The 24,419-nt window shown below is 41.5% G+C and overlaps 1 protein-coding gene across 2 annotated transcripts in view; it reads right to left on the bottom strand.

Moving 5' to 3' along the window:
- CUNH20orf194 (chromosome unknown C20orf194 homolog) overlaps positions 1 to 24,419 on the bottom strand; it is a 151,463-nt gene that overhangs the window by 84,837 nt on the left and 42,207 nt on the right. For both annotated transcript variants that reach the window (XM_012804175.2, XM_023512184.1), the window contains exons 8-12: positions 22,985 to 23,083; positions 17,376 to 17,431; positions 13,745 to 13,880; positions 1,976 to 2,057; positions 673 to 709 (exon numbers count right to left, since the gene is read on the bottom strand). In XM_012804175.2, the coding sequence (XP_012659629.2) occupies positions 673 to 709; positions 1,976 to 2,057; positions 13,745 to 13,880; positions 17,376 to 17,431; positions 22,985 to 23,083 (410 nt within the window). The remainder of the gene's footprint in view (positions 1 to 672; positions 710 to 1,975; positions 2,058 to 13,744; positions 13,881 to 17,375; positions 17,432 to 22,984; positions 23,084 to 24,419) is intronic.

The following is a 24,419-nucleotide window of genomic DNA, read 5'->3' as shown; positions in this document are numbered from 1 at the left end:
CCTCCAACTCTTGGGCTTAGGTGATTCTCTTGCCTCAGCCTCCCGAGTAGCTGGGACTACAGGCACCCACCACAATGTCCAGCTATTTTTTTGTTGCAGTATGGCTGGGGCTGGGTTCAAACCCACCACCCTCGGAATATGGGGCTGGTGCCACAGACGGTAGCCTGCTCACTGAGCCATAGGCGCCACCCGAAAGGTAGAATCTTAAAAAGTTGTATAGCCAAGGATCAGATCCTAGCTCTGTTCCATTGACCTGAGTGGTAAATCCAGAGAAAACACTCCTCAGGCCAGATAGGGTTTCACAGAGATTCTTCCAGGGGATTTCAGGATATTTTATTCCTAAAGAAGCCCTCAATAAAAAGATGTGTTACTTGTAGAAAACATATTCAGGAGAGTTATGTCATAGAAATGCATGGGTGTGCAGGTAGGAAGTCTCTCAGTTCTGGAGAAAGGAGCAGATGGCAAAGCTGGCAGGGTCCTCTGGCCTGAATTCCAAGCTGAGAGGGCATGGAGACCTCCTGGAAAGCTACACAGCAATGTTCATGCTATAAACAGATGTCTTAATCACTACTGATCTCAAAAAGAAATAGACAGAGACTCAGTTAAAAGCCTTGACTGAGTAATTCAACTTTGGGAAAAATAAAATAAAATAAAATAAATATGAAAACTTACATTTGTTCAGTTTTCTCAGGCAGCTTGCTGTCACCACCTGTGAAACAATATCACATATTAAGACTGTGACAGGAGTACAGGATATGGAAGGACTTCACAAGTAAGTTAGAAATGTTTCAATTACTGCAAAGGTACAGTCAAGAACTTCTTTTTGTTTTCTTCTAAGTTAAATATAGTACGAGCACCAATAATGGTGGAGCTTGGCTTCTTCCAGTTCCCCCTGGACCTTCACTGTTGATATTTCCCACTTTTACAACCACTCAGTACCACTATTAAACAGCAGAGATGATGTGCAGGATCTTAGCCTCTCTAGAATGTTTTTGCTTTCATTTTTAACTTTTTAAACTTTGAGGTATCAGTAAACAGGCTCAGTTCTATCTCTTTAACTCCTTAATTATCTGACTCAAGTTATGTTTCTTTCCAGAATTTCCTAGCTTATTTAACAACACCCATGAGAAAAACATGGCTTTTTTTTTTTTTGAAGACAGAACCACATTTTGTCACCCTTATAGAGAGCCACAGCACCATAGCTTACAGCAACCTCAAACTTTTGGGCTCAAATGATCCTCTTGCCTCAGCCTCCCTAGTAGCTGAAACTGTAGGTGCCCACCATGATGCCTGGCTAGTTTTACAAACAGGGTCTTGGTCTTGCTTAGGCTGGTCTCAAACTCCTGAAATGATCCACCAACCTCAGCCTCCCAGAGTGCTAGGATGACAAGTGTGAGCCACGGTGCCTGACCTAAAAACCTTCTGATGGACTCTCTTCTGTGCAGCTGTGCTAAGACTCACAATCATTCTATAGGCTTATCTCCATGTGTCTTTGGATGCCTACAGCTTCCGGTTACCCATGAACAAGGAAACTCTAGTCAGCCCTGCCTTTCTAGATGGCCTTGCGGCACGTTTCCAGCTCCTGGGTACCCTTCTACCATGGATGGCCCTTTCTCACTTTCCCCTCAAGAACAATCAGTGGATATCTGGCCAAGTCATCCAAACTCCCACTGCAGCCCACACTTCCTGCTATTCTTACTCCTTTCTGCCTTCTCTCTGACTGTGAGAACAGGGTCTTACACATGGTTAGACTTAATATAGGCTGAACTAACACTTTTTCTCCTGAAATACATTCTGTGAGAAACATGTTAAGACTTGTCAACTCTTCAGCAGTGATCACAGGGTTAGACGAAGGCCCACAAATTCAGTACCAGGAAGCTTATGAGCAAAGTAGTAAATCATGCGTTGACTTCTAGTTCCATGGAGAAACCATTTATGAGGTAAGTTGATTAGACAATGACTTGCAGGAACTTACCGAGGTAGGGAACGTGAGCAGCTCCGAAAAAGTACGTCCTTGAACAGGCCAGAGGCCCCTTTGGTGAGACACACTGCGCTACCTGGACATCAGAAAGAACAAAATTAAGGAATAGAAACTTAGGCATGTACTATTAAAATAAAAAGTATATAGTTACTGAAAATACATTTTCTTTTACAAAAATTGATTAATTTTTTTTAAAGACAGTCTCACTTTGTTGCCCTTGGTAGAGTACTGTGGCATCATAGCTCACAGCTCTTGGGCTTAGGCAACTATCTTGCCTCAGCCTCCTGAGTAGCTGGGACTACAGGTGCCTGCCACAATGCCTGGCTTTTGTTGTCGTTGTTGTCGCAGTATGGCTGCGGTTTGAACCCGCCACCCTTAGTATATGGGGCTTGCCGCCCTACTCACTGAGCCACAGGAGCCACCCTGATTAATTTTTAAAGACAAAAAGAAAAAGATCACCTTTAATTAATGTTTTCCAGGCCAAGTGCATGGCTCACACCTATAATCCTAGTATTCTGAGAGACCAAGGTGGGTAGATTGCTGGAGCTCAGGAGTTAGAGACCATCCTAAGCTAGAGTGAGACCCCATCTCTACAAATAGCCAGGTGTTGTGGTAGGTGCCTATAGTCCCAGCTACCTGGGAGGCTGAGGCAAGAGGATCACTTGAGCCCAAGAGTTTGAGGTTGCTGTGAGCTATGACACCACGACACTCTATCCAGGGCATCAAAGTGAGATTCCATCTCAAAACAAACAAAACAAACAAACAAATGAATTTTTCAAAGATATTTTTTGCATATGTATGTATTTTAAACCTAGGTTATATTGCAAAGTTACTGTTGAATACGAAGCTCAGGATGGTAATGAATTCACAACTCACAGGGAAAAAAGAAGCAATGTGTGTGGGTTTCAATCGCCCTAATATTCAGTCCAGAGCTTTCACAGTGAGAACCTTGGCTAAAATGACAGGCAGGGAAGTATGGGACAAATATGAATTCAGGAAAGGAGGGTGCTACCCAGGTCCCCCCTTCATTTTTATTTCGTTTCTGCATGTAACCCTTGCAGAAGAGAATGTAACCTCCTTTAGGTTTTCAAAATTGTTTTCTTCCCTGATAAGTTGTTTGTTTACAAAGAGATGAAATGGAGTCCTTTATTCCTTTGAAAATCCAACACTTATGAGGGGTCCTAGGATAACAGGTACAAAAGGCAAAAATACTGCCACAAGAAAGAAACAGAAATTAGCACAATATAGAAAAAATAGATAAATATGACACACATACTCATTCCTTCTATTTTACTCCACTCTAGAACATATGGCATTTTTCTGTAGTATATGTATGGTAAATTCAAGTTATAGATCTGAAATAAGAACTTGTTCTGACTAAACTATAATTCACTGCAGTGAATGAACTTAATCAATACTGCCAGCAATAATCGGGGGGGGGGGGGAGATGAAGGTCCACAAATTTGGTATCATTTAAACTTGTGAGCAAAGTAGTAAATCATGTGTTGCCTTCTAGTTCAAGAAAGAAGCCATTCATTATGTGAGTTGAATGACAACACTGAATTCATGAATGTATTTCTAAGTGTTGTAATTCCTCAATTAAAATACGATCTTTGGATTTCCAGATTTTCCCTAACTAAAGGATTTTTTTTTTTTTTTAATCAGAGCCTCAAGCTGCTGCCCTGGGTAGAGTGCCGTGGCATCACAGCTCACAGCAACCTCCAACTCCTGGGCTCAAGCTACTCTCCTGCCTCTGACTCTCAAGTAGCTGGGACTACAGGTGCCAGCCACAACACCTGGCTATTTTTTGGTTGCAGCCATCATTGTTGTTTGGCAGGCTGGGGCTGGAATTGAAACCGCCCGCTCAGGTGTATATGGCTGGCACCTTAGCTGCTTGAGCCACAGGCGCCAAGCCAACTAAAGGATTTATTTTAAAGGTGCCAAGAGTTTCAAACCTGCTTCCTTAGGTCATGTCATAAATTTGGTTAAGTGTACATTAGTATCAAATTTTACTGATAATTAATTAAAAATATACATGGGTACAACAGAATGTGCATACATATGTATAATGTAAAAGCACTCAAATTATCTGGGTTTGCATGTTTTATATGATATTTATTAATCTGTAAATTATTCACAAATAGCACAGAAATGGAAAAGGTGAAGATGTTATTTTTGAATAGAGCTAAAAAGGAAAAGGTCATAATCTAGGGTCCCCAACCTCAGTCTCAGGGAAGTGCCTTATCTTTGCTGGGTTTCCACGTTTGTAAAGGTAAGATGCACAATACTCCCACAGTTATTACAGAAGTTGTGTATATAATCTGGCTAATTTATCAACAGGCTTTATTTTTTTTTTAGAGCAGTTTTAGGTTTACAAAAAATTGACCTGAAAGGACATATTCTTTCTCACTCCCTCATTTGTCCATGATAGAAATACATAATGACATGTGTTCATTGTGACTATACAGAACAGTTTCACTGCCCTAAAACTTTCCTGTGCTCTATCCTCCTTTCCTCTCAGTCTCCAAATCTCTAGCAACTGCTGGTTATTTATTTATTCATTTAATGGACACAGAGTCTCACTCTGTCACCTTGGGTAGAGTGCTAAGGCGAAATACCTCACAGCAACCTCAATCTCTTAGGCTCAAATGATCTTCTTGCCTCAGCCTCCCAAGTAACTGGGACTATAGGTGCCCACCATAATGCCTGGCTATTTTTTTGTTTGTTTTTGGAGGTAAGGTCTTGCCAGTTTCTTTTTAATTTGACATAATTTGTTGGGAGCAGAAGTGAGCATATGTTGATATGTACACATTTTCTTGACATCTCCCCAAAAGTTTATACCCCTTCCTCACTGCTTTCATCCTCCTCCTGTGGTCCTGTGGTCCTGAGGTCTCCTGCTGCCTCCCTGTGCCCCCAAGGGATGTTTCTGAGCAAAGCCCACAATCCTGAGGTGCCTGGAGTCTTCTCTCCCCTATCTCACCGTGCCCAGTTTCAAAAAGCTGTTTCTCCTCTGTCATCTTGCTCCACCCCTTCCCTGGCTAGTTTTTCTATTTTATTTTATTTACTTATTTTTACAGACAGAGTCTCACCTTATCACCCTTGGTAGAGTGCTGTAGTGTCACAGCTCACAGCAACCTCCAACTCCTGAGCCTAGACGATTCTCTTGCCTCAGCCTCCCGAGTAGCTGGGATTACCGGCGCCCGCCACAACGCCCGGCTATTTTTTGTTGCAGTTTGGCTGGGGCCAGGTTTGAATCCGCCACCCTCGGTATATGGGGCCGGCGCCCTACCCACTGAGCAACAGGCGCCGCCCTCCTAGTTCTTCTATTTTTAGGAGAGACCATGTCTCAATCTTGCTCAAGGTGGTCTTAAACTCCTGAGCTCAAGTGATCCACCTGCCTCAGCCTCCCAAAGTACTAGGATTATAGGTGTGAGTCACTGCACCCAGCCTACTGCTAGTCTTTTAACTGGCTCCAGAGTTTTGCCTTTTCCAGAATGTCATACAATTAAAATTGTATGCCAGCCTTTTCAGATTGGCTTCTTTCACTTAGCAATATGTGTATACATCTAAGGTTACTCTATATCTTCTTCCATGTTTTTCTGCAGAAATCTGTACTTTAATACTGTAACCTTTAAAAATACAAGGAAATGAGCTCCAGTTAGGGCAATACAGCAGAGTAAAACTGCACAAAAAACTTTAATGACAAACTTTTCTCAATACAGTAGTCCCCCTAAACTAGTTTCATTTTTCATGGTCTTAGTTACTCATAGCTAACTGTGGTCCAGAAATATTAAATGGAAAATTCCAGAAATGAACAATTTTGTAAGTTTTAAATTTCTCATTGTTCGGAGTAGCATGATGAAATTTCTCATCATTCTGTTTCATTGTACCCAAGATATAAATCATCCCTTTTGCTTAGAATATACATACTGTATATATTATTCACTTTATATAATATGACTGTACAGGAAAAAGCATATATATAGAGCTCTGTACTATCTGTGGTTTCAGTCATCCACTGGGAGGTCTTGGAACATATCCCCCTTGGGACTACTATATTTAACTTTTATTTATTTATTTTTTTGAGACAAGAGTCTCACTTTGTCACCCTTGGTAAAGGGCTGTGGCATCATAGCTCACAGCAACCTCAAACTCTTGGGTTCAAGAGATTCTCTTGTCTCAGCCTCCGGAGTAGCTAGGACTATAGGCGCCTATCACAATGCCCAGCTATTTTTTGAGATCGGATCTCACTCTTGCTCAGGCTGGTCTCAAACTCGTGAGCTTAGGCAATCTACCCACCTTGGCCTCCCAGAGTGCTAGGATTATAGGCATGAACCACCTCGTCTGGTCTACTATATTTAACTTAATAGAAAACTATATCTTTCTTCCTTCCCCACAAATACTTACATCAGGCAAAAATTGATTTCTTTTATCATGATTGGATTTTTCTGGAAAGTAGCTGAATTGTAGCTATTTTGTGTTAACTGAATGAGAGATATAATGTTTATTTATTTATTTATTTTGAGACAGAGCCTCAAGCTAGCCCCTTGGGTAGAGTGTGGTGGCATCTCATAGCAACCTCCAACTCCTGGGCTCAAGCGAGTCTCCTGCCTCAGCCTCCCAAGTAGCTGGGACCACAGGTGCCCGCCACAATGCCCAGCTATTTTTTTTGTTGCAGACGTCATTGTTGTTTTGGCAGGCCCGGGCTGGATTCGAACCTGCCATCTTAGGTGTATGTGGCTAGTGTCTTAGCCACTTGAGCCACAGGCGCCAAGCCTATTTTTATTTTTTTGAGACAGTCTCAAGCTTTCACCCTGGGAAGAGTGCCATGGCATCACAGATCACAGCAACTTTAAACTCTTGGGCTTAAGCGATTCTCTTGCCTCAGCCTCCCAAATAGCTGGGGGACTACAGGCATCTGGTTATTTTTTGGTTGTAGTTGTCATTGTTGTTTGGCAGGCCCAGGCTGGATTCAAACCTGCCAGCTTGGGTATATCTGGCTGGCACCCTAGCCACTGAGCCATAGGTGCCGAGCCGAGAGCTGTATGGTTTAAACCCCAGATACAAAGGGGCAAAGCTCTCTTTCAATTGCATACACTTGAGTACATGCATTTGAAATCTATCTCAGGTAAAAGGTCAACACATCAGTACAGGTGTTGGACAGTATCATAATATTTTTATACACAGGGTCAACATTTTTCTTAGAAAAGAAGTTTGGGTTTTCTTAAGTGGTTACGATAAGTAATTGGTTAAGCATTTAAACCATCCCATATAGCATAACTCTTAAAAACATTTTAGGTCAGGGGCCAGGTGCAGTGGCTCATGCCTGTAATCCTAGTACTCTGGAAGGCTGAGGTGGGTGTATCACCTAAGCTCAGGAGTTTGAGACCAGCCTGAACAAGAGTGAGACCTCATCTCTAAAAAAAGTTAAGTCAGATTGAACCAGCTATAAATTTTGTTAGAAGACTACAAAAAACAACAACAACAAAAAGAAGAACTACAACACAGCTCCATCAGTTTGTGATCAAAAAATACATATCCAGATAACCTTATTCACAGCTTTGGTTTTAATTACCCCTTCATACCAAAGGAACTCTCATTTACTTTCAGCCAAAACCAATCCTCTCAGGGGTGTTCAACCTGCAGCCCACAGATCACATATGGATTATGTGAGGACTTTTTTGTTTATCTGTGGTATCCAATATCACAAGAATTATGCATAGACCTTTCTTTGGCTTATAAGCTTTTATTAGTTATTCGTGTATTTCATGTGCGATCCAAGACAACTTTCTTCCAGTGGGTGGCAGAAAAGAAAAAAAGCTGGACATTTCTGTGAGTCTAAACCCTAGACCTATATATCTAATAACTGACTCCTCAGCTCTACTTGGTTGCCTCACAGTCATTTCAAATTCAGTGTCCAAAGTAGAATTCATACACTTTCAACCTGACTCTCCTCAGTGTTCCCCTCAGAATAAATGGTTTCATAGTTGTTGTTTTGTTTTGTTTGAAACAGGGTGCTGCTCTGTAGCCCAAGCTAGAGTACAGTGGTGTAATTATAGCTCACTGCAACCTCAAATTCCTGGGCTCAAGCGATCCTTGTGTCTTAGCCTCCTGAGTAGCCGGATCTGCAGGTGCATCTGCAGTAGCAGCTGACCATGCCTGGCTCATTTTTTCATTTTTGGTAGAGACAGGTATCTCCCTATGTTGCCCAGGCTGGTGTCAAACTCCTGGACTCAATCCTCCTACCTCTGCCTCCCAAAGTGTTAGGATTATAGGTGTTGAGTCCTGTGCCCAGGCATGAATGGCATCTCTGTCTACTCAATATAGACATTAGAATCTTAGAGTTCTTCCATGTGTTTTTGTAGCTTGATAGTTCTTTTATCATTACTGAATAATGTCCACCCACCCACTGAAGAACACCTTGGTTGCTTTAAGTTTGGGCAATTATGAATAAAGCTTCTATAAGCATCCTTACATAGATTTTTATGTGGACATAAGCTTTTAATTCTTTGGGTAAATACCAAGGAGCATGATTGCTGAATCTTATAGTAAGAGTATGCTTAGTTTTGTAAAAAACTGCCAAACTGGCTCAGTGCCCGTAGCTCAGTGAGTAGGGCACCAGTCACACACCCTGAGGCTGGTGGGTTTGAGCCTGCCTGGGCCTGCTAAACAACAACAACTCCAACCAAAAAATAGCCGGGCGTTGTGGCAGGCACCTGTAGTCCAAGCTACTCTGTTGACCTAGGCAAGAGAATAACTTAAGCCCAAGAGTTTGAGGTTTCTGTGAACTATGATGCTAAACCACTCTAGCGAGGGCAATATATCGAAACTCTGTCTCAAAAAAAAAAAAAAAAAAGTCTGTGCTAGGGGGACTCATCTCTGGGCTAGAGAGAGCCCAAAATTTAAATTGTGGCTCCTTGGATCTCCCTGTTTTGATTAAGGCAAATTTCTCCTTTTTCATTACTTATAAGAAATGGGAACTGTGAGAGGGCTCCAATTTGCCAGCTGCTATCACTTCACGGAAATAAATCACCCTGTAGTATTCATAAGTTCTGGAACTATTTCCACTCCTGGGCACTGGGGCTCACACCAGGCCTGGCTTACTTGACTGATACTGATACTGGCTTTTGTTTGGGTTCCCTGGGAGGGCAGGGCCTCTCTTCATCTTCTGATGTGGGGTTCAGCTGAGGGGGATGGGCTATAGTGCCATGGCACTCCCTTGAGCAGCTCCCCATGGCCAGACCACTCAGGGGTTGAAGGATCCACCTGCGGAACACTGCACATCTCCTCTTGGGCTGGCCTGGGGGGAAATGGTCTGAGGAAAAGGAATTGTACCTCAAATCATACATAATAAAGTGCCTCTGGAAAAAAATTAAAAAGAAAGAGAACTGTCTTCAAGTGGCTGTACCATTTTGCATTCCCATGAACAGCAAATTAGAGTTCTGCAGCTTCACATCTTCACCAGCATTGGTGCTATCTTTTGAATTGTAGCCATTTTTAAATTTAATTTTAGTTTTTTGAGAGAGAGTCTCACTATGTCGCCCTTGGTAGACTCAGCAACCTCAAACTCTTGGGCTTAAGCGATTCTCTTGCCTCAGCCTCTCAAGCAGCTGGACTACAGGCGCCCGCCAGAACACCCAGCTAGTTTTTGGTGGTAGTTGTCATTGTTGTTTGGCAGGCCTGGGCTGGGTTTGAACCCACCAGCTCCAGGGTATGTGGCTGGCACCCTAGCCACTGAGCTACAGGCACCGAGCCTTTTTGTTGATTATTGTTGTTGTAGTTGTCATCATTGTTTAGCAGGCTGGGGCCAGGTTCGAACTCGCCAGCCCTGGGGTATGTGGTCGGCACCCTAACCACTGAGCATGGGTGCTGAGCCAAACTGTAGCCATTTTAATAGGTATATAATGGACAGCTTCAAATTATTGCTTCAAACATTTCCTAAGTGACAGTAGCGTGTGAGATTTTTGAAAGCAAAGATCATGATTATGTATGCAGCAGAGCAGTGACTAGCATGCAGTACACACTTAATAAGGATTACTGAATTAATAATGAAGGCCCTTTTGCTGTGGAGTCATATAGATCTAAGACCAGAAACTAGTTGGCAAATCTCTGAGATAAAATCCACCATTTTAAAGTATATAATTCAGTGGTGTACTAGTTTTATCACAGTGTTTTTTCTCTTATCCTTCCTGATATTCCAAGATTCCTTCTTTTATCATGTCCTCACTGTTTAGACCAAATTCATCTTAGTTTATTCTCTTAGGGAGGACGTCTACTGGTAACACATTCTCTTAGTTTTCTGTCATTAGTGAATATCTTGATTTCCTCTTAATTCCTAAAGGGTATTTTCCCTGGATATAAATCTCTGCTTCTGGAAAGATGGAGCAGGCATACTTTCCCCTACTTCTTCCACTAAATATACAACTAAAAACTCTGGACATTACATAAAGAACAAATGTAAGACAATTGTGAAAGGCAGAGAGAAAGAGGCAACTGGCTAAGGACCTAGGGACCAAAGAATAGACAGTGGTGAGTTCTTTGGGCATTGTTTTTGCCTATATATCCCACACTGACCACTGGAGAAACTGGATACCTGTAAAGCCTAATAGTCACAGACAAAAAAGCCTCAAGAAAATCCTGTTCTCTTTAGCCAAATGATGAGGAAAGGCACAGCCTCACCAGACTGAAAACTTTTTTTTTTTAGGCAGGCCCAGGCTGAGTTTGAACCCACCACCCCCTGTGCAAAGGGCCAGTGCTCTAACCACTGAGCATGGGCGCCCAGCTAGAAAACGTTTTATTTAAGATAGAGTCTCAGTCTGCTGCCTAGGCTAGAGTGCCCTGGTGTCAGCCTAGCTGACCTCAAACTAGCCGAGCAACCTCAACTCCTTGGTTCAAGTAATCCTCCTGCCTCAACCTCTTGAGGAGCTGCAATAATGGCCACCTGTCACAATGCCTGGCTAATTTTTCTATTTTTATTTTTTTAAATGATTCTATTTTTAGTAAAGATGGGGGTCTTGCTCTTGCTCAGGATGGTCTCAAACTTCTGAGCTGAAGTGATCCTCATGCTTCAGCCTCCCAGAGTGCTAGGATTACAGGAATGAGCTGCTGCACCTGGTCAACAGAAAACTTTTAGATGACAACTGTTCTACTCCAGAAAATACCACAGAAAATCTGCATTTCTGTCCTCACCCCTGCCCACAAAGTCTGAGTGAAGCACCTAGCTTTCCTTCCTTGCCACAGTGTAATGAGGTACCACCCTTACCCTAACCTCCATCAGGGTAGTGTCAGAGAAGGCTGAGTAGGGAGCTGGGACTTTCATCCCCATCCAGCAGTAATGAACTTTCTTCCCCCCAAGGTATCAGTGGAGATGCTGGGGAGCCCGGATTTCTTACCCCACCCAGCCATAAGGAGGTGCCTCTCCTTGGGGCCATTAACAAGAGAATCAAGACTTTCACCACTACTGACCAATAAGAGGGGTAGAGATAGAGACTAAAGACTGAGATTTAATGGTAACAACATAAAATGCTTCCCTTCTCCCATCACTTAGTACTACACCAACAGGTCTGCAATATAATAGTAGGGTTACTGCTCAGGTTACCAAAGAGCTACAAGGCAAAAACTATGCGGAGAGAAGCTTCCTGGGAACCCAAAGACAATAGGGGAGACAAATAAAAGAACACTAGAGGAATATGAAGCCCCTGCACCTAACAGGTACGGAAAACATTTAATAGAATCCAAATCCCAGCCAAATTAACATAAAATCTCACATTAAAAGCTTATTTACTTTAGACCATTGTGATAGTAAGACCATTCTAAGTCTTAAAGTTATACCACTACTCCAGTGAATTGACCGTGATCAGAAACCTGAAGAATAAAAATGCCAACACCATGGCTTGGCACCTGTAGCTCAGCGGCTAGGGCACCAGCCACATACACCAGAGCTGGTGGGTTCGAATCCGGCCTAGGCCTGCCAAACAATGACAACTGCAACCAAAGGATAGCCAGGCATTGCGGTGGATGCCTGTATCCCAGCTACTTGGGAGGCTGAGGTAGGAGAATCACTGAAGCCCAAGAGTTTGAGGTTGCTGTGAGCTGTGACAACACGGCATTCTACCAAGGGTGACACAGTAAGACTGTCTCAAAAAAAAAAAAAAAAGAAAAAAGAAGGCCAACACCATGTCTAGTCTAAATTATTCTCACCCATTTTAATAAACTGTTTGGCTTTATAACCACTTTTTTTTTTGAGACAGAGTCTCACTATGTCGCCCTCAGTAGAGTACTGTGGCGTCATATCTCACAGCAACCTCAAACTCTTGGGCTCAAGTGATTCTCTTGCCTCAGCCTCCCAAGTAGCTGGGACTACAGGTGTCTGTCACAATGCCCAGCTATTTTTTTATTGCTGTTGTTTTCATTGTTGTTTAGCAGGCCCAGGCTGAGTTCAAACCCACCAGCCCCAATGCATATGGCCAGCACCCTAATCAGTGAGCTACGGGCGCCAAGCCTTATAACCGCCTAAAAAAAAAAGAGCCCATTTACCTCAGTTGCTATTACCCAATACTTCATTTTTGGCTTTCAACAAAAAATGACAAGGCATGCTAAAAGGCAAGAAAAGAGAAAAACACTTTCTGAAAAGTGTTTTTGTTCTGTTTGCTTTGTTGTATTGTTCTGAAAAGACAATACAACCATCAGAACCAGACTCCGATATAACTCCTATTTTGTTATATACAGATAATTTAAAATAAATATGACTAGTATGTTCAGAGCTGTAATGGAAAAAGTAGGCAACCTGAAAGAATAGATCAATAATATAAGCAGAGAGGGGGAAACTTTTAAAATAGAATTAGGGCTCAATGCCTGTAGCTGAAGCGGCGAGGGCGCCAGCCACATACACCAGAGCTGACAGGTTCAAATCCAGCCTGGGCCCGTCAAACAACAATAACAACAACCAAAAAATAGCAAGGCGTTGTCCCAGGCGCCTGTAGTCCCAGCTACTTGGGAGGCTTAGGCAAGAGGATCGCGTAAACCCAAGAGTTTGAGGTTGCTATACGCTGTGACACCCCAGCATTCTAACCCAGGGCGACAGCTTGAGACTCTGTCTAAAAAAAAAAAAAAAAAAAAAAAAGATAGAATCAGAAGGAAATGCTGGAAGTCAAAAGCATTTAAATAAAGAATGCCTCTGACTGGCTTTTCAGTAGACTAAACATATTCAAGGAAACACTCAATGAGCTTGGAAATAGGTTAATAGAAACTTCCTAAACTGAAATGTATGGAGAAAAAAAATGATAAAAACAAAACAAAAATTAAAGGAGAACATCCAAGAACCATGTGACAATTTCAAAGGGTATAATGTACATTGCCTCTTCTAGTTTTTTTTTTTTTTTTTTTTGAGACAGAGTCTCACAACGTTGCCCTTGGTAGAGTGCTGTGGTGTCACAACTCCTGGAACCTCAAACTTTTGGGCTTAAGCGATTCTCTTGCCTCAGCCTCCCGAGTAGCTGAGACTACAGGCCCCCACAGAGGGCTAGTCTCTTCTAGTTTTGATGTAATACAGGTAGTCTACAAGTTTACCCAGAAAAGCCTATGCAACATGGCATTTTCTAAGTATTCTGAGAGTGTTCTTGCGGTTAAAATGGGGCCTCGGCCCTCTCTTACAATAGTACACCCATCTGGAAGCCCTATATAGTTCCCTTAGTCTAGCTCCACCCCCCCAACCCCCCACAATTTGATAAAACTAATCAAGCACTAGGCAATCCAGTCACTTACCATGTGCTTGGCAAAGCTCCCACCAGGACCAGTGCTGCGTACCAGGTGTCCTTCAGAAGGGAAGTTAAAGTTGCCAGCATTCAGGTTTTCTCGTGTGGAGTGATTACCAAAGAGAACAAATGGCTGCCTATTAGGGCTAGAGAAGCAGGTGAAAAACATGTGGTTAGCAAAGAGATTCCTCATCTAGGCAACCTCCCATGACCTTTGAGAGTCCTCCAGCTTTTCCGAACAGCATCCTGCAGTCTAAGCAAAATAGTCAATATAGCCTAATGTTTCTGGCTGGTTGAGAAGGGATGTCAAACTCTAACTCTTCCTACTGACCCATAGGGATCAGTTATTTAGGAACATGACTAAACAAGGTTAAATTTTCAGCTTGTCCCAGTTTTTGAGAAATACGTTCCTTAGGTTTGCTGTTCATGATGCAGTCATGGAACAAACCTCCAGTTTTATGAACTAGCTTTTTAACAAAAATACAAGTTTTAGGGCAGTGCCTATGGCTCAGTGGGCAGGGTCCTGGCCCCACATACCGAGGGTGGCAGGTTCAAACCCAGCCCTGGCCAAACTGCAACAAAAAAATAGCCGGGTGTTGTGGCGGGCGCCTATAGTCCCAGCTACTTGGGAGGCAGAGGCAAGGGAATTGCCTAAGCCAGGAGTTGGAGGTTGCTGTGAGCTGTGACACACCATGGCACTCTACCACGGGTGATAAAGCGAAACTCTGTCTCTACAAAAAAAAAAAAGAGAGAAAAAGAAAAAGAAATACAAGTTTTAAAGAATGATAGTAGTTGTGGACCGTAGACTAGACCATAATTCCAGTAACTTTCAGGAGAGGAGGAAAGGAGAGTTGCAGATGTCCTCACTACTATGCCTACTTGTCCCTGTGTCCATCCCCTTCTTCTCTCCTCTCTTGGTTGGACTTACTCCCTCCCCTATTTTCTGCCGACTCTAATCAACCCTCTCAGTCATTTTGCTCAGACAGCTCTTGCCAAAGTCACCAAATGACTTTCCTATAGCAGACAACAAATCCAACAGGTGAGTCTTCAGCCTTTCCTTCTTTCCTTTCTTGGTCTTTCAGAAGCACTTAACACCTTCCACTGCAGGAGCTGTTACCTCTCCGTCTCCTCAGTCTCTTCTACCTGGCCACTGAATAGTCCTAGGAATTTACCTTTACTTCTCAGCTCTCTGCTTTCTGCTGTCCTCTCTCATGATGTACCCTGCAGTCTATTCCCACTCTAGTTTTTGCAAGTAAATGGCATTGCCATCTGTTGCCAGGGACCACACCAGATTTGAGAAGCCTCTTGACTTCTGCTTCCTCACCCTCTAAATCAAATCAGCCTCCCCCAAATCATTCCTATTTAGCCATTACCTTCTATCCACATGGCCACAATCCTAGTCCATGCTGCCATCATTCCTTCACTGGACAATTGCAACTCTTTTTTTTTTTTTTTTTTGAGACAGAGCCTCAAGCTGGCCCCCTGGGTAGAGTGCCATGGCATTACAGCTCACAGCAACCTCCAACTCCTGGGCTCAAGCGAGTCTCCTGCCTCCACCTCCCAAGTAGCTGGGACTACAGGCGCCCACCACAACGCCTGGTTATTTTTTGGTTGCACCCGTCATTGTTGTTTGGTGGGTCCGGGCTGGGGATTCGAACCCACCACCTTAGGTGTACGTGGCTGGCGCCTTAGCCGGTTGAGCTATAGGCGCTGAGCCGACAATTGCAACTCTTCCTGTTTCCCTGCTTCCACTCTTGAGCTCCCATAATCTATTCTCCTTATTGTAGTAATGATAATCTTTTAAAAGTTCAAAGTATTTGCTGCCTTTATGCAATTTTAAGAAAGGCCAAAAAATGTTGTACATGGCTGCCAAGGACATGTATGATCTGGTCAACTTCTTCAGCTCCATGTAAAGCCACGCTCCCCAATGCCCACACTCCAGACACAACCATCTTCTTTTATGGACCTTCTGTCCTTGTCTCAGGGTCTCTGTTCTTCCTTCTCCTTCCAGTTATCTCCACTCATCATTCAGCTCTCCCCATAGGAGGCCAGGTTCTCCAGTGATGGGCTTCACAGTGCCAAGTTGTTTTTCCCTTTGTGGTATATATTTGCTTTATTTTTTTGGCCGGGGCTGGGTTTGAACCTGCCACCTCTGGCATATGGGGCCAGTGCCCTACCCCTTTGAGCCACAGGTGTCGCCCTGCTTTATTTTTTTTTTAAGGCAAACATGAAACAAAGTTTACTGAGGAAGAGTAAGCTTTACAAACCAGGATGCACTAGCTATAGACAGTGAACAGGCCTCCATTGCCAGGGCAAGGAGGCCTGCCTTTTTTTTTTTTAATCATGTTTCTCTCTTGCTTGGTTTATCATATGCTTTTAGTACAAAGGGTGCCAAAAAAAGTATGCACATTTTAAGAAAGTAAAAATTGGGATTAAAATTGTAATACTTGAGTCATGTTTGACTTCTACAATTATAGGAAGTGCTCAAACAGGACTTGTATTCATCTTTTGTTATCAGTATATGTTGAGTATTACAATTTTTTTTTTTTTTTGCAGTTTTTTTTTTTTTTTGGCTGAAGCTGGGTTTGAACTGCCACCTCCGGTATATGGGGGTGGCGTCCTATCCCTTTGAGCCACAGGTGCTGCCCTGAGCATTACAATTTTAACAGTTTTTTTCTTTCTTAAAATGTGTATACATTTTTTTCTTGGCACCCCCTGCATGTGATGACATTATCCCCTACCTTTTCCCTAAGTTGCCCTTTGTGTGTGTCATGTGAAAAATTCTTCACATTTCTTTTCATCACTCTTAAAATATCACCTTAAGCTACAAATAGGGGCTCTTAAAAGTACACATGACTGATTTTTTTTCTGAAGCTAAGTGGTACTCTAAGAAGAAAAAGATGACTCTGAGTATCAGACAGAGAAAGTTTTCTCATTATCAGACTGAACTGGAAATGGGGACAGAAAAAACAGGAAATATCTACTCTCTTCAACCCATTAGAGGAAGTCTCTCCTGCCGACCATAACAAGAGAGAGATGTCTGGAAACACTTCAGAACCCTCATTGTTCTACCCTTCTTCATGGGCTAAAACCTTACGCCTGAACTCTTTCATTCCCTGCAAGCCACAGTGGCTACCCTGTCCAGCACTTGGACACTGTTTCCTCTTGTTTTCCTGGGATAGGAATAAAATTTAAAAATTCCTTTCTTTAGATTTTAGCAGGCTATAATTTTTTGGGGGGGGCAGTTTTTTGGTCGGGGCCAGGCTTGAACCTGCCACCCCCAGTATATGGGGCCGGTGCCCTATTCCTTGAACCCCAGGCTATAATTTTTTATAAAGTAAAAGATACACTATGTAATTATACTCTATAATTACACATACACTATACAATACACTAAATAATTACACATACACTATAAAATTACATGTATGTGTATAAATATGTACAAATTTATATGTATATAAAAGCAATGAAACAGATGAATTTACAGAGTATAAATTTTTTATCCTACCGTGACTAAAGTAAACACATATTTTCCTGATTCTACCTTCTGGACTTGGATGCTCCTCCGTATCCAACCCCCTGGTCAATTCCATTTTCTCTATCATCAGTCAACCTTTTTCCCTGAGAAAGAACCTTACCTGTTTTCAGTTATATGGCTGGAGATCATTCCATGACTGAAGTAACTTCTGAATGGCTAAAAAGAAGCCAACGTTGAATATATTAAGACCACAGTTTTATGAAACGATCACAAAACCCCTTACCTATGTATGTGTGTCATACACACTTCAGGACAGTACATATTATATGGGTATGGGGAAAGACAGAGAGATATGTACGTTTGTAGGTTATTATAAGAACATGGAAAGATGTGTGGTAGATAGAAACATGAATTTTGGGAACAAGTGGCAAATAAAAAAAAGCAAAGAAAAAAGATAAAAGGCTGCAAACAAAAATGAAAAGTTAGAAAAAAATTTCTTTTCAAGTTTATAAACAGCATACTGTTTAACGACTGAGAGGAAATGGGACTATTATCTATGGTCTAAGTTACTAACTATGTAGAGATTTAAGAAATTTTTTTCTACATGTCTAATGAACTAATATATATTAATTCTAATATACTAATTTTAAATCAGCAATGAGGAGGAATCCAGAGAATTTAGAAGTACACTGACAGAAGTTTCTAGAGAAACAAAAAAAGTACTTATCAGTTTTTGGATGCATAGTGTTAGGCTAAATGCTAATCAAAATTTAACACATAGGGCCTAGTGCCCAAAGGGTTCAAAATTTCAAAATGTAAATTTTAATTCCCAGGGTGGGCGTGGTGGCTCACCCCTGTAATCCTAGCACTCTGGGAGGCTGAGGTGGGTGGATTGCCTGAGTTCACAGGTTTGAGAACAGCCTGAGCCAGGAGACTGTCTAAAAATAGCTGGACATTGTGGCAGGTGCCTGTAGTCCCAACTACTTGGGAGGGTAAGGCAAGAGAATCGCTTGAGCCCAAAAGTTTGAGGCTGCTGTGAGCTAGGAGGCCAAAGTACTCTACTGAGGGCGACAAAATGAGACTCTTGTCTCCAGAGGGGAAAAAAAAGTGATTTTAATTCCCTCTATTTATAGTATCTTTTTTGATTATTTTAGCAGTAACAGGAATTGTTGACATTCTGGTATATTTTCTTCAAATCTTTTTTCTATGATATATACAAAGATTATACTAAAGCTCATAAAATAGTCCTCTATTCTTGGGAATTTATACTGGTACTAATTCTTCTATATTGCATATGAATAATACTATAATGAACAACTTAATAAATTTTATCTGCAGCTCTGATTATTTCCTTAAGGCAGATCTGGAAATAAAATCACAAGGTAAAAAGGCAGAACTATATTGCCAAATTATTTTTCAAGAAAGTTCTATCCACATACACTTCCACCTGCAATATATGAGAATGCCTATCTCAGGGTCTCCTCACAAGCACCACCTATAAGGTGGTTTCAATATATTTGCCAAGTTGATAAATGAAAAATGGGGCTTCACTGTTGTCTTCTTTTACATCCCTTTGCTTTCTAATGAACTAGAATATTATAGATATGTTTAGTGGCCATTTGGATTTCCCTTTGTTGGTTAACTATTCACTTACATTCTGGGCATATTTGAGTTGGAGTTTTTGCATTTATCTTACTGATGTACAAAAACTCTTATAGATTGGGGCACTGCCTGTGGCTCAAAGGAGTAGGGCGCAGGCCCCATATGTGAGAGGTGGCAGGTTCAAACCCAGCCCCAGCCAAAAACTGCAAAAAACAAAAACAAAAAAATCCCAACTCTTATAGATTAAGATAATAGTTAACAATTATTGAAGGCTTATCATGTGAACTGTGATAAGACCTTAAATGTATCACTCAAGCAATCCAAATAACCCACCTATGAGGTTCATTCCATCATTATCTCCTCTCTACAGATGAGTTAACTAAGACACAGAAGTTAATTAACCTACCCAGGGTCACTGAGCTAGCAAATCACTGGGATTCTGAGTAATCATTTGGGAAAAAAAGATCAAATTATGTCTAATATCATATACACAAAAAATTCCAAAAGGAACTTTCCATTTAGATTAGATATCTAAATGCAAAACTTTAAACTGTGCAAGTACTAGAAGGATGAATTACTTTTTAACTTACAATTAAAGCCTTTCTTTATACAATGCCTCAAAATCCGAAGGCTATAAAAAAGACTGATCTATTCAAACCTAAAAACAAAGGTTTGCATGGCTAAAAAAAAATCATCACAGGCTGGGCAGTGGCTCATACCTGTAATCCTAACTCTGGGAGATCAAGGTGGGTGGACTGCCTGAGCTCACAGGTTCAAGACAGCCTAAGCGAAAGCGAGACACTCTCTCTAAAAATATCTAGGCATTGTGGTAAGTGCCTGTAGTCCAAGCTACTTGAGAACCTAAGGCAACAGAATTGCTTGAGCCCAAGGGTTTGAAGTTGCTGTGAGCTAAGATACCACAGCACTCTACTGAGGGTGACAAAGTAAAACTCTGTCTCAAAAAAAAAAAAAAATCAGAAACAAAGCAACTGAGAAACATGGGGAAAATATCTGGAGTATATATGACTGGGCACATTGGCTCACGCCTGTAATCCTAGCACTCTGGGAGGCAGAGGGGGGCAGACTGCCTAAGCTCAGGAGTTCAAGACCAGCCTGAGCCAGAGCTAGACCTTGTCTCTTATAAAAATAAATAAATAAATAAATAAAATAGCTGGGTGTTGCGGCTGGCGCCTCTAGTCCCAGCTACTCAGGAGGCTTAGGCAAGACCCCAAAAGTTTAGGTTGCTGTGAGCTATGGTGCCATGCCACTCTACCCAGAGTGACTGAGACTCTGTCTCAAAAAAGAAAAAAAGAAAGAATAAGAATATTGTACCAACATTAAAATGAGAAAAAGACATGAAATCAAAATATAAAATGGCCCTTAAACATATGAAAGAATGTTCAAATTTAATCATAATTAGAGAATGACAAATTAAAAGAATATTGTGATACTATTTCTTATCTATGAGACTGAAAATTTTTTCACTATACACTGTATTGGTGAAGGTGTGGAGCCAATAGGAACTCTCATATATTGCTGGTAGGAATGCAAACTGGTACAACCCTTCTGAAGGAGAATTTGGCAACAGCTAATGAAACTACAAACACACTTACCTTTTGCCCCGGCAATCCCATTACTAGGTATATATCCCTCCAACAATATGAAAATACATAAGCACAGAGTTATTTACTATAGCATTTTTTGCAATGGCAAAATATTGAAAACAACCTAATATGCATACATAAGAGAATGACTAAATAAAGATAAATCTACAAAATGGAATACTGCTGTATTATAACAAAGAATGAAGAAGATCTCAATGGAGAGAGTTCTTGGAGAGAGATCCAGGGTATATTAAGTGAAAAAGAAAAAAAAGTGACTATATGCTACCCTCACTGTAAGAAAGAAGAGAATGTGAGAAAATACACATCATCTCTGATCATCTGTGCAAATGAAACAGAAAATATAAAGCAGACACTAAAGAGATTGTTACCTACTATTAATGGGAGTGGACAGAAAGAGGTAGAAAGAAGAGAGGAATGAGAACTGGAAAGTGAGAAATGAGAGTGATTTCTGACTATACCTTTTTAGAATATCTTTCACTTTTAGAACCATAAATAATGAAAGAAGAAAAAAAGAATCCAAATACTGCAAAGGGTATCAGTGAGATGTGGGACCACTTCAAGTGGTCTAAGGTAGAGATAACTAGAATCCCTGAAGGAAAGGAGAGAGATAGGGAACAGATAAAACAATTAAAGAAATAATGGCCCAAAACTTTCCAAACCAATGAAAACTATAAAACTGCAGATTTAAGAAGCTCAACAAAACCCAAGCACAAGAAATAGAAAGAAAACTGTAAGATGTAACATAATCAAATTACTCAAAATCAGTAATAAAGAGAAAAATGCCAAAAACTGCCAAAGGGAAAAAAGACCTGCCATGTGCAGAGATTAGGATAAAAAACTATGCTACATACCAAGACTGGAATGAAAGACTTCTCACCAGAAACAATACAAACGAGAACACAGTGGAGCAGTATCTTTCAAGAACTAAAAGGTAGAAACTGTCAACCTACGATCTATATGCGGCAAAGATATCTTTCAAAAATGAAGCCAAAATAAGTTATTTTTTCTGGACATACCAAAGCTGAAAGAATTAATCATCAGAAGATTCATACCACAAAAATTGTTCAAGGGCTCGGCACCCGTAGCACAGTGGTCACGACGCCAGCCACATACACGGAGGCTGGCTGGTTCAAACACAGCCCAGGCCAGCTAAACAACAATGACAACTGCAACAACAACAACAAAACAGCCAGACATTGTGGTGGGTTCCTATAGTCTCAGCTACTTGGGAGGCTGACGCCCAAAGAGAACTGCTTAAGCCCAAGAGTCTGAGGTTGCTGTGAGCTGTGACACCATGGTACTCTACCAAGGCTGCCAAAGTGAGACTCTGTCTCAAAAAAAAAAAAAAAAAAAAAGACAGTGCCTGTGGCTCAAAGGAGTAGGCCCCATATGCTGGAGGTGGCGAGTTCAGGTCCAGCCCCGGCCAAAAACTGAAAAAAAAAAAAAATTGTTCAAGGACATTTTTTAAAAGGGAGAAGGATACTAAATAGAACTCTGGGACTACACAAAAGAATGAAAAGCACCAGAGAAAGATGTAAGATATTTTTCCTTATTATTTAAATCTTTAAAAAGATAAAATTGGGTCGGTGCCTGTGGCTCAAGTGGCTAAGGCGCCAGCCACATACACCTAAGGTGGCGGGTTTGAATCCAGCCCAGGCCTGCCAAACAACAATGATGGCTGCAACCAAAAAAAAATGGCTGGGAGTTGTGGTGGGTGCCTGCGGTCCCAGCTGCTTGGGACATAGAGGCAGGAGACTCGCTTGAGCCCAGGAGTTGGAGGCTGCTGTGAGCTGTGATGCCACAGCACTCTACCCAGGAGGACAGCTTGAGGCTCTGTCTCAAAAAAAAGATAAAATTTATGGTTATATGATACAGAAATTATAAAATAATAGCATTATATTGTAGCATTTATAGCTCATGTAAAAATAAAATGCACGATAATAAAGATCCATTCTAGCTCTAAATGATCAGGAGAGGGGCTTGCTCTGGGCCACAGGAGAGCAGAGGACTGGCTGTGCAAGCCCAAGAAAGACTCACATGCAAGCTCAAGGTGGCTCTTCTGATCCTTCCTCTTGACTAGTTTTCAGGATTGTCCTATGCCTTGGTTCTCAATCTAAGTACTTCAGTTTACTCAGGGAGTGGGTCTTAGCCTAAATCTGATAACTGCTATCACTGTTTGGTTGGAAATATACCTTGACATTACCTGAAGGCTCAACCAACAAAGCTGTGCTATTCACATGTGGAGAATTATTCCTAGGCTTATTAATCAGTACCCCATAGAATTCCTGGCACCACCACACTGAAAAGTGAATATCATCCTTCTTGTTGAGAATCTGGCACAGGAAAAAGACAACATCTCTTATGGGGATTGCCCTGAAGAGAAATTTCTTGATGGCATATGCTTACAACACAGCTTAAAGAAACAATAAGAGAACTAGGACTGACAGTGTTATATTTTAGAAACAAGTTATTTTAATTAAAAAATTAAAGAATTAATAAATTAACCAATTTCTTTTTCCTGTTTGACCCTTCTATTACATACCTCACCCGCCTGAGATTCTGAAAGTTCTAGCAGGAAAGGAATTTCTGTGTCAAAATTAGCAAAAAAGCTAGTCCACTGATGTTCAAAAGCCACCAAATCCTAGGAAGAAAATGAAAAAGATAACGTGTTTAGTCATATAAAGGAGGTACTTTAAACAATCAAAGCCATGAAACTGCAACCAATCTCAAAATACCAGACTATTTACATATGTTCTTTAAAAGGTATAGTAAACTTCTCATACAGGCTACCACACAGGTGAATTTCAAAAACATTATGCTTGGAGAAAGAAGCCCGATTGTGGTCAATTTACGTGAAATATCCAAAAAAGGCAAATCTACAGAGACAGAAATGAGACTACTGATTACCTGGGAATGGGGATAGGACTAGAGATTGGCAAGTGGTCACAAAGCAAATTCTAAAATTCTATTGTGGAAATGGTTAAATAACTGGGTAAATTCACTAAAGGTCACTGAATTGTGACACTTAAAATGGGCAAATATTATAGTATATAAATTATACTTCAATAAAGCTCTTTGACTCTGGCAACCCTGCTAGAAGGAGGAACTTATTTATGAGGTACCTAAAGGATGCTCCCCCAAAATCTCCATGAAGGAGGTCGATAGGGCGGTACTAACTATAGAATAAGGTAGAATGAATTATTAAAAACTGCTTTCAGGCCAGATGTGGTGACTCACACTTGTAAGCCTAGCACTTTGGGAGGGCAAGGTGTTAGGATCACTTGAGGCCAAGAGTTTGAGACCAGCCTGGGCAACTTAGGGAGACACACATCCCTACAAAAAATATAAATCTTAGGTGGGCATGATTGCTTGTACCTGTAGATCTAGCTACTTGGGAGGCTGAGGCAAGAGGGCTGTTGGAGCCCAGGAGTTTAAGGTTACAGTGAGCTATGACAATGCCACTGTACTCTAGCCCCGGCAACAGGGTGAGACCCTGTCTCAAAACAAAACAAAACAAACAAACAAACAAAACTGCTTTCAGCTCTATGCCTACCTATTCTTTTTGTTTTAATTTTTTTTTGAGACAGAGTCTCACTTTGTCACCCCTCGTAGAGTACCATGGAGTCATAGCTCACAGCAATCTCAGACTCTTAGGCTCAAGTGATTCTCTTACCTCAGCCTCCCAAGTAGCTGGGACTACAGGCACCCACCACAACGCCTGGATATTTTTTGGAGATGGGGTCTCACTCTAGCTCAGGCTGGTCTCAAACTCATGAGCTTAGGGGATCCACCTGCCTCGGCTTCCCAGCGTGCTGGGATTACAGGCATGAACCACCAGATCTGGCCTTTCAGCTCTATGCCTATTCCATTTTTATTTATTTATTTATTTATTTATTTTATTTTTTTTTTTTTGAGACAGAGCCTCAAGCTGTCCCCCTGGGTAGAGTGCCGTGGCATTACAGCTCACAGCAACCTCC

This window comes from Otolemur garnettii, unplaced genomic scaffold (assembly GCF_000181295.1).
Source record: "Otolemur garnettii isolate 467f Iridium unplaced genomic scaffold, OtoGar3 scaffold00025, whole genome shotgun sequence".
NCBI classification, from domain to species: Eukaryota; Metazoa; Chordata; class Mammalia; order Primates; family Galagidae; genus Otolemur; species Otolemur garnettii.
Note: the sequence above shows the minus strand (reverse complement) of the source record. Positions and strands in the feature narration are given on the sequence as shown.